At 43.5% G+C, this 9,973-nt stretch overlaps 1 protein-coding gene across 2 annotated transcripts in view; it reads right to left on the bottom strand.

Annotated features, from left to right (window-relative positions):
- Positions 1 to 750: 750 nt before the first annotated feature.
- Positions 751 to 9,973, bottom strand: part of LOC128700683 (nephrin-like) — a 234,266-nt gene continuing 225,043 nt past the window's right edge. For both annotated transcript variants that reach the window (XM_053793987.2, XM_070097121.1), the window contains 6 exons: positions 9,442 to 9,735; positions 8,176 to 8,348; positions 5,209 to 5,338; positions 4,060 to 4,478; positions 2,133 to 2,270; positions 751 to 1,873 (listed from right to left, as the gene is read on the bottom strand). In XM_053793987.2, the coding sequence (XP_053649962.2) occupies positions 1,505 to 1,873; positions 2,133 to 2,270; positions 4,060 to 4,478; positions 5,209 to 5,338; positions 8,176 to 8,348; positions 9,442 to 9,735 (1,523 nt within the window). In that variant the 3' untranslated portion in view covers positions 751 to 1,504. The remainder of the gene's footprint in view (positions 1,874 to 2,132; positions 2,271 to 4,059; positions 4,479 to 5,208; positions 5,339 to 8,175; positions 8,349 to 9,441; positions 9,736 to 9,973) is intronic.

Genomic DNA, 9,973 nt, shown 5'->3' with positions numbered 1-9,973 from the left:
GAAGCTAGGCCAAAAAGATGCCGCTTTTGCTTTGTTCTTATGCTAATTTTTTTTTTTTTTTGCTATCTATATTTTGCTTTATTATATAAATATTCAATATTTTCAAAATACTTTTCTATTTTACAGAAACATTATTTGACAATTATAAAATCGAAATTTTCCAAACTGTCAATTTATTTATTTATTGTTTTTAACTAATTGTTTTATATAGAATTGGTGACTTTTTCATTTATCGTTTTTCTTCGCAATGTAACGTAAACTATTTTATTTACGTTACACATTGTAAAAAATTCGGTATCCTTTGAAACGTCCAAAAAAGCATTCAAAATATGCTTTTTCTTGTTTTTTTTCATTAACAATAATAATGAATATAATAATAATAATAATCTTCATTATAGTAATGGATCTTGATACAAGGAACTGGAGTAATCCTCCCTTTCCTTGGATCCAACATACTTAGCCTCCCTTTCAACCCCTAGGCGTTGTATGACCCTTGAGAATTTAGCGCTCCCACACGAAGATTATTACTCAGGTTTTCCCTTTACATTATATATATAGTATATGTATATATATAATATATATAATATATAATATATAATATATATAATATATATAATATATATATATATATATATATATATATATATATATATATATATATATATATATATATATATATATATATATATATATATATATATATATATATATATATATACTCACAATAAAAAGACAGTGAAATAGCTCTCATCAAATCTTTATTACCAAAATCAATCACGAGACAGTCTCTCTCTCTCTCTCTTTTGTTACTCCTTTGTACTTGCAATATAGAAAATGATTGTCTCTCTCTTTCTCTCTATCTTTCAAGTGTCTCTCACTCCAGCGACACAAAAGGCCTTAGTACAAATGTTACAAAAGTATTATATATTTTTTTCTATGTAGCCATCAAAAAAGTACACCTGTGTCCAGTATAATATAGGAATTATGTATCAAAAAGGTGTTTATTTTTAACTCCCCTTTCACTCATACTGTGTATCATACTGAGCTCATACTGTGTATCATACTGAGTATTATACTGTGTATCATACTGAGTATCATACTGTGTATCATACTGAGTATCATACTGAGTATCATACTGTGCATTATAATGAACCCACACTATGTATCATACTGAGTATCGTGCCTAGTATCATACTGAGCTCATACTGTGTATCATACTGAGCTCATACTGTGTATCATACTGAGTATCATACTGTGTATCATACTGAGTATCATATTGTGCATTATAATGAACCCACACTATGTATCATACTGAGTATCGTGCCTAGTATCATACTGAGCTCATTCTGTAATACTGTGTATCATACCGAGTATCATACTATGTATATTACACTGAGCTCATACTCTGTATTATTCTGAATATCATACTAAGTATCATACTGAGCTCACACTGTGTATATTATACTCAGCTCATACAGTATTATAACGAGTATCATACAGAATATCATACTGAGCTTTCTCGCTTGGCTAGGAGTGGAGTGGTGGGAGTGTCCTCGCAGGCCGGGTGACTACCACACAAGGACCCGCGCTTACTCCTGGAGTTCTGGTACTCTACCGGAGGCGGGGGAGGCAGGAGACCCCCTTCTATCCCCACTGGGGGGAATTGGTGGGGATTGACGGTGGTAGTCTGGCGGCACTTTCTCCCCGGCGGGTGTGGCATGGCTCTGGGCAGCGTGGAGACCTGTACGTGCCGGCACTTGGCACTGTACGTCTCCGCCGTGTCGTAAGGCAAAGGGAAGCTAGAAGGGGTGTCCCCTATCTTGGTTCCTGCAGCAGGGGATGCCGTCCCTACCCCGCCGTAACGAGGGATAGCCTGGAGGGATAGAATGGGTTGCTGATCATTTAATGATAGTACAATGCATAGATAGAAAAAAATATAAAGGACTGTGTATACAATATATATACATGTATATATATATATATATATATATATATATATATATATATATATATATATATATATATATATATATATATATATATATATATATATATATATATATATATATATATATATATATATATATAATTTGTATAGAGAGAGAGAGAGAGAGAGAATAGAAGATACTCACAGGAACGCGGGCGGGGATGGGAGCATACTGGTATCGGTCGGGCGGTAGCAGGATAGACGCCGCCGAATCGGTGTCGGGCGGTCTGCAGCCTTCCTGCAGCGGGATCACGTCAGGGTCAGCGTCGCTCTCAGACTCAACCTGGTGGGGAGGCAGGAGCTGTGACTCGACCTCCCCGCGGCAAGCACAACTCGGTGACACACACACACGCACACACACACACACACACACACACACACACACACACACACACACACACACACACACACACACGCGCGCGCGCGCACACACACACACACACACACACACACACACACACACACACACACACACACACGTCAGGCAGTATTTCGGCATCTTCAAAGTGTCCACAGAGTGGAACGATTTGAAGAATCAAGTGGTAGAGGCAAGATTCATGAACAGCTTCAAGAATACGTACGCTACTGATACCACTTAATAGACAGGAACATACACAGTAACTATAAACTGGCGAGCACATACAAAACAGGACCAAGAATTAGAGGCTGTTCACCACAAGTCCAAATATGTAATTAAAAATAGTTAAGTTTACCTCTAAATAAATTATAACAAAAAGGGAAAAAAAACTCGAGTTTCGTGTCACGAAATACAAATAAAAGTATTTTTAACTGCTGAAAGTAAACCTTTTTTTTTTTTTTCTTGTCCCATAAAAAGAATTTACTGAAACCTATTTTTCCCGCTACTGAAAAAAATAATCGTCCCAGAATTTTAATTTGCTTCAGTTGGAACCGTTAATGTAATGGAAATCTGATGACTTTAATGGGTGGGCAGTCATCCCTTAGACCATTACACAGCTGAATACTGGTCAATTAGATCTTGTCTAATGGGGGTTTGCATGCTGGTCATTTGCATATTGTCCATTCCCCCATCTGCCGTCTCGTGTGTAAAGGCAGTTACTGGCGATTGTTCTGATGGGCATCAAATTTCCCTGCCCTGGTGGGAAATCAGGTACACTGCTGAAAGTAATGTGTTAGAAGCTACTCACACTCATGTACTCAGGTAACGGAGACTTATTTAAACCATCTCTATCGTTAGTTAATTCGTCAAGGAAAAAACAGTCCCCTGGCATGAAGCTTTGTCAGAGGAGTCGTTAAATAACAAAAAGGCACAATACCGTGACTGGATCAATACACAAATAACCCGCACATAAAAGAGAGAAGCTTACGACGACGTTTCGGTCCGACTAGGACCATTGACAAAGTCACAGTGTGACTGTCAATGGTCCTAGTCGGACCGAAACGTCGTCGTAAGCTTCTCTCTTTTATGTGCGGGTTATTTGTGTAGAGGAGTCGTTCATTGTTGACGACTAACTCTAACGTCAGGTAAAGTTACCTTTTCAAAGTGAATGTTAGTTTGTGAATTGTTGCACCCAGGGTATTGTGACTTTGCAGGGTTAGTCGTGAATTGTTGCAGCTACGGTATTGTGACTGAGGGTTAATCGTGAATTGTAGCAGTTACGGTATTGTGACTTTGTGGGTTAGTCGTGAATTGTAGCAGTTACGGTATTGTGACTCTGTGGGTTAATCGTGAATTGTAGCAGTTACGGTATTGTGACTTTGTGGGTTAGTCGTGAATTGTAGCAGTTACGTTATTGTGACTTTGAGGGTTAATCGTGAATTGTAGCAGTTACGGTATTGTGACTTTGTGGGTTAGTCGTGAATTGTAGCAGTTACGGTATTGTGACTCTGTGGGTTAATCGTGAATTGTAGCAGTTACGGTATTGTGACTTTGTGGGTTAGTCGTGAATTATAGCAGTTACGGTATTGTGACTTTATGGGTTAGTCGTAAATTATAGCAGCTACGGTATTGTGACTGTGAATTAGTTGTGAACTGTAGCAGCCACGGTATTATGACTTTGTGGGTTAGTTGTGAATTGTAGGATTGTGTGTACCTGTGTGTCTCGCTCGAGACAGCTGTGGCGGTGACTGAGTGAAGGAGACTTGGACAACTTCGGCGAGTCCTCTTCTGGTTCGGTCTCTTGGGTGGGTGTGTCCGGGTGGCAGGGCGGGGACGGCGGCGGGTGGCGGCAGTGAGGGTGGTGACCGCGGCGGGGTAGCCGCGTGCGGAACGTGATGAGGACGATGAGGACGATGATGATGATGACGAGGCCTGCCCCGACGCCCAGAGCGGCGGGCACTAGCGAAGGCATAGCCAGGACGCTCAGGTATTTATTGTTGCCGCTGCTGATGCTGCCGCCGCTGACGCCGCCGCCGCCGCTGCCGCCACCACTGACGCCACTGCTGCTGCCGCCGATGGCGCTGCCGCCGCCGTTCTTGCCGCCGTCGCGAACTTCCGCTTCGGAAGGTCCGTCTGAGGGCAGGTAAAAAAGAATTTTCTCTAGGGATTTTCTCTCGCTTAACAAAAAATAGCAAAAATAAAATAACAGTGAAAAACTAAAATGAACATAGAAAACAATAGAAAATATATTTTTTAATACATATTTAACCTTCCAGAGCAACGTGAGGTTTTATATTTTGACGTTTTAATTCTCAGTTCTTGAAATTCCAAAAAACAAAGATAAAAGGCTTGAGCTTGCTACCATCTGCAGCTCATAAGGCTGCCATCCCCACGAGCCCCTTCGAGGCGGGGTAGATGGCAGACCAGAGGCCTAGCTTCTCCCTACGAGCCCCGTGAGGGCGGGGACTGTGGCTAGGCCTGGGGACACTTGGTCCCAAAGATGAGGAGGTACTTGTACCTCCTCCCATGGGAGACTTAAGTCTCGAGACACTCCCCAGATAGGGAGCCAAGGCCGGGTCACCACTACTTGGAAAAGACCCGGGCCGGGAGAATACCGGCGAATAAAAAAAAAAAAAAAAAAAGAAATTCCAACAATACTTTCGTAAGGTAAACAAAATAATAATAATTATAACTATAATTTTTAATGGTGTGGACGGGTAAACCAGTAGAAGGCTTCGATCAGGTGACCAAAACCTCCTGCTGCGGGTCATCATATGACTGAGACCCGCGTCAGGAAACACCTGTCCTGTTTCCTGATGAACTTAACCTAACGTGTGGTAAGGTAACCATGGCACTAACTCACCGTGTGGCTGGTAGACAGAACCGTTCGCACCGGTGCTGGAGACGGTGACATGGGCGGGGACACTAGAACCTTTCTCATTGTAGGCGGTGATAATAAGATCATACTTGCGTCCAGCCTGCAGTCCCTCCACCTGTACAACAACGCACAATGTTATTACACACAGTGTGCCATGTGTGTTTACAGATTAACATTAAAAATAGTTATAATTATAGTTATAATTTTTAAAGGGGTGGATGGGTAAGCCAGTGGAAGGCCTCGGTCAGATGACCAAAATCTCCAGCTGCTGGTCATCCTATGACTAAGACCCGCGTCAGGAAACACTTATCCTGTTACCTCACTTATGTGTTCAATATTAAATGGGTCGTCTAAATGATTCAGACCCGTGTCAGGAGACGCCTTTCCTGTCCTCTGTCGAATATTATATAAAACCATACCACGGGTGGGGATAGAACCCGCGATCAGAGAGTTTCAAAACTCCAGACCGTCGCGTTAGCCACTGGAGTTTTGAGACTCTCTGATCGCAGGTTCTAACCCGGCCCGTGGTATGGTTTGTTTGCAATCGTGTCATTACGAGTTCGTAAGTCAATATTATATGATTTAGTATATTTTAGAATACCTACCATTATATATATATATATATATATATATATATATATATATATATATATATATATATATATATATATATATATATATATATATATATATATGCGTGTGTGTGTGTTTAGGGCAGAGGCGAGACCAACACAACTGTAAAATAAGAATGCTTTTCAAGGTCGCCCATGTGTAAAGATCGCCCATACGGCTGAAGGAACCTCTTCCCTTCCATGTAACTGGAGAGGCTTACCTCCCACACCATCAACGTGTGTGTGGGTGGGCGAGTGTGTGGAAGGGCGAGTGTGTGGGTTGGCGAGTGTGCGGAAGGGCGAGTGTGTGGGTTGGCGAGTGTGTGGGTTGGCGAGTGTGTGGGTTGGCGAGTGTGTGGGAGGGCGAGTGTATGGGTGGGCGAGTGTGTGGAAGGGCGAGTGTGTGGGAGGGCGAGTGTGTGGGGCGTCGCTGCTGCTGCTTCAAATTCCCACACATCGATTAGCCTCTGTGTGTGGGGGGGATTATGGTGGGGGTTGGGGTGGGGGTGTGTGTCTTGGGGGAAAGGAGCTTGGCTACTGGAGTAGTGTTTCTCTTACTCAGCGGACGGAGGATCGAACCTGCACTGCTTCTTGCGCTGAGTGGCCCACATAGGTTTAGAGCTTCACTTGTATTAAAATGATTGGGGGGAGAGGGTGAGACGGTCAGTAGGATGATATTCTGTGTGCTCTCCCCCGAAGAAGTGCACACAGTGTATGGGGTGCACTGCTGTAGACGGTGTCTGTTTAAGACGGTGGTGTCTGCTATAGATGGTGGTGTCTGCTGTAGACGGTGGTGTCTCCTATAGATGGTGGTGTCTGCTGTAGGCGGTGGTGTCTGCTGTAGGCGGTGGTGTCTGCTGTAGACGGTAGTGTCTGCTGTAGACGGTAGTGTCTGCTGTAGACGGTAGTGTCTGCTGTAGACGGTAGTGTCTGCTGTAGACGGTAGTGTCTGTTGTAGATGGTGATATCTGCTGTAGATGGTGGTATCCAGTGTAGATGATGGTATCTCCTGTAGATGGTGTCTACTGTAAACGGTGGAGTCTGCTGTAGACGGTGGAGTCTACTGTAGACGGTGGAGTCTACTGTAGACGGTGGAGTCTACTGTAGACGGTGGAGTCTACTGTAGACGGTGGAGTCTACTGTAGACGGTGGAGTCTACTGTAGACGGTGGAGTCTACTGCAGACGGTGGTGCCTACTAACATAGCTACGGATGTATTGCATGATGATCCGTATCAATTTACTAATGTTACACAATACCAAACAGTCGATGAATAAGACAATAAGTCAATAAGACACATGTAACAGCAGCTCTTGGGCTATCTCCAATGGCCAGACATTTCGCCCGCGCGATAGCCTTCTTCAGTCGAATGACAGACCCACACTCGACTGAAGAATGGCCCTGTTAGTCCCCTAACTGGCCAGGCCTGAGCGGCCGCTTGCTGCCGGAGGGACTGAGGCAGGACTGGTGCTTGACAGGTTAATGGTGCAGCTAGCTCCAAGATGATGCCATTTATGTCAGTGGGACGTGAGCTGCACCACAACACTTTCAACAACACTGAGGAGGAAGTTAATGTCTGCTGGTAAGGAGAGAGAGAGAGAGAGAGAGAGAGAGAGAGAGAGAGAGAGAGAGAGAGAGAGAGAGAGAGAGAGAGAGAGAGAGAGAGAGAGAGAGAGAGAGAGAGAGAGAGAGAGAGATGGGTTACAACAATTACGGTTCCTCTTTAATCAAGGTCGAAGGACAAATTTTGTTTAAAGACGCACATAGAGTTGAGACTTCCGCGAGGTAGAATGTTAGTCTCGCCTCTCAGGGCTTCAGGGACATGCTAAGCGGTCCAACCCTTAATCCCCTGACCGTTGTTGCGCACTACGACAGTCAATTGAATTCTTGATCATGGCGACGACACTTGCTACCGAGGGAAGACACTAACCCCCTGGGGCCAAACGTCAACAATTTGCTAACCTCTGTCGCGCCAAACAGTTGGGTAATCGACTGTGAAGCTAAAATGCGAAACGTCTGGGTTTTTACGTTCACTCTTTCTGAGTCTCCTGTGGTCGAAACAGCGTCTCACATTTTTGTCTGTATTTTGCCTTTTATTCGTGTTAAAGTAACTTTTACAATTTATTTAAGTTAACCCAACTTAATCTAATTTTAATTAGTATCTATAGAAAAAAATGACTTCAATGGAGTGGAAGAGGAACATAAAAAAATATATATTACCACAGAAACTCTCAAAGTACAAAATAAAAATGAGCTTGGGATCGAATCTGTGTCCTTCGCTTTGCGAGAGGAAGGAAATCTGACCACAAAGAAACGAGGGGGATATAAAGAGACGAACTCACGAGGAAGGCCGGGGAGGAGGCCGTGAGGTTGAGGAGGTGGTGACCGTCATGTTGCCTAGCCTGCAGCAGAAATCTTTGCAGGAGGCCACCGCTGCCTCCAGCCACACACTTCACTCTGACGGAGGTGCGTGTCCTGCCTCCCACCGTGCAGTTACCTGGCGCCTCCGGCTTTCCTGTAGACCACGAGATAACCTGTTAGTGGCCGCCTGATCCAGGTCTCAGACCAGGGCTTCAGATGGAAAGGAAATGGTCTAGCCCAGGTGTTACAGTAACTACATACAACAGCTAATGAAATATTATAGTAATGGCGTATTGGGGGTAATAATACAGGAAATAACAGTATTACTGCATACGGGAGGAGGGAGCGGGAAAGACAGTGATAAAATGAATGATGGTGAATGCGTTTTCTTCTTTGGGTCGCCCTGTCTTGACAAGACACAGACGTTGATGTAAAATAAAATGAATGGTAATAATAATAATAATAATAATAAATAGTAAAAGTTATAAATAGCATATTATTTACGCTGGTTTAAAATTTACACTATATTAAGAACTCACTATAAATACTTCTATCTGAAAGTTATATGACTGGAAATTAAGACCCGTGTCAGGACTCCGGTCTTGGCGCACATTAAACAAGTTATTACATAACTAAGATCCGCGTTAGGAAATACTTGTCCTATTTTCATGACAAACCTAATACCTATATACCAAGAAATTACCACGAAAGGTTAAGATTCGTTTCAGGATGGAGAGACTTTTAAAAGTTATGAGTACTTGCTACCTAGACCCGTGCCGGGTTCCACAGGGTGAATAAATCACGTAATTTACGTGAATAAATCACGTACAGAAAGTCACGGGATAAACACTCATAGATGTGGATGTCTCAGTGTATGTATGTGTATGTTCAGAGTTTAATCCCTGTTTTAGGGATTACACTCTGGTGGTGGTGGAATAGGCTACATGTTGTCTTTAATGATATTAGTGTGGACGATAGGCTGGAAAACCCAGTTAATCAACCAGCTAAACTTCGTGTCACAGCACTGCCAAGATATGTGAGTTTTCGTCAGACATACCAGGGTGTATTATAAGTCTTTCTCTAGTTTAGCAGGATTCATAGGTATCCCTTTATACCAAAACACCTGGAAACTAATACCTGAGAACTAACACCTGAGAACTAACACCTGGGAACTACACCGGGAAACTAATATCTGAGAACTAACACCTGGGAACTAATACCTGGGAGCCAAAACACCTGGAACTCACCTGCAGGCACAATATGGAAGACGCAGGGTTCCCTCTGGGTGCCTATCTCGTTGGAGGCCCAGCAGAGAAGCGTGCCGTAGTCCAGGGAGGTCATCGGGGTGTAGGTGATGACGCTGTGGCTGCTGGAAGAAGTGAAGCGTCCTTGAGGGACGTCGATGGTGTCGGCTGTGTTGTTGAACGTCCACTGGAAGGTGGCCTGCAGCGGGTTGGCCTGCACAGAACAGGTCACCTCCGCGTCCTCGTTGCGTCCCACGGGGTAGGTAGTGACCTGCCCAGGCGCACACACTGGGGCATCTGTCAACGAAGTATACCCTACCATGAGAGAACTTTTTCTTTGAATTAACTAGCGAACTAGCTAGGAGTTATGGAGGCTCGATCTTCTGATCGCTAACATTCTATTTCTACTGTGTATTGGGTAGGTCATCCTGAGAGAAGGTAATTCCCAAGTATTAAATAAAAAGGCACAATACCGTGACTGGAACAATACACAAGTAACCCGCATATAGGAGACAGAAACTGATAACGTTTCGGA

The sequence above is a fragment of the Cherax quadricarinatus genome, chromosome 56 (genome assembly GCF_038502225.1).
Source record: "Cherax quadricarinatus isolate ZL_2023a chromosome 56, ASM3850222v1, whole genome shotgun sequence".
In the NCBI taxonomy this organism is placed as follows: domain Eukaryota; kingdom Metazoa; phylum Arthropoda; class Malacostraca; order Decapoda; family Parastacidae; genus Cherax; species Cherax quadricarinatus.
The sequence above is the reverse complement of the archived record's forward strand: the minus strand, read 5'-3'. Positions and strand labels throughout refer to the sequence as shown.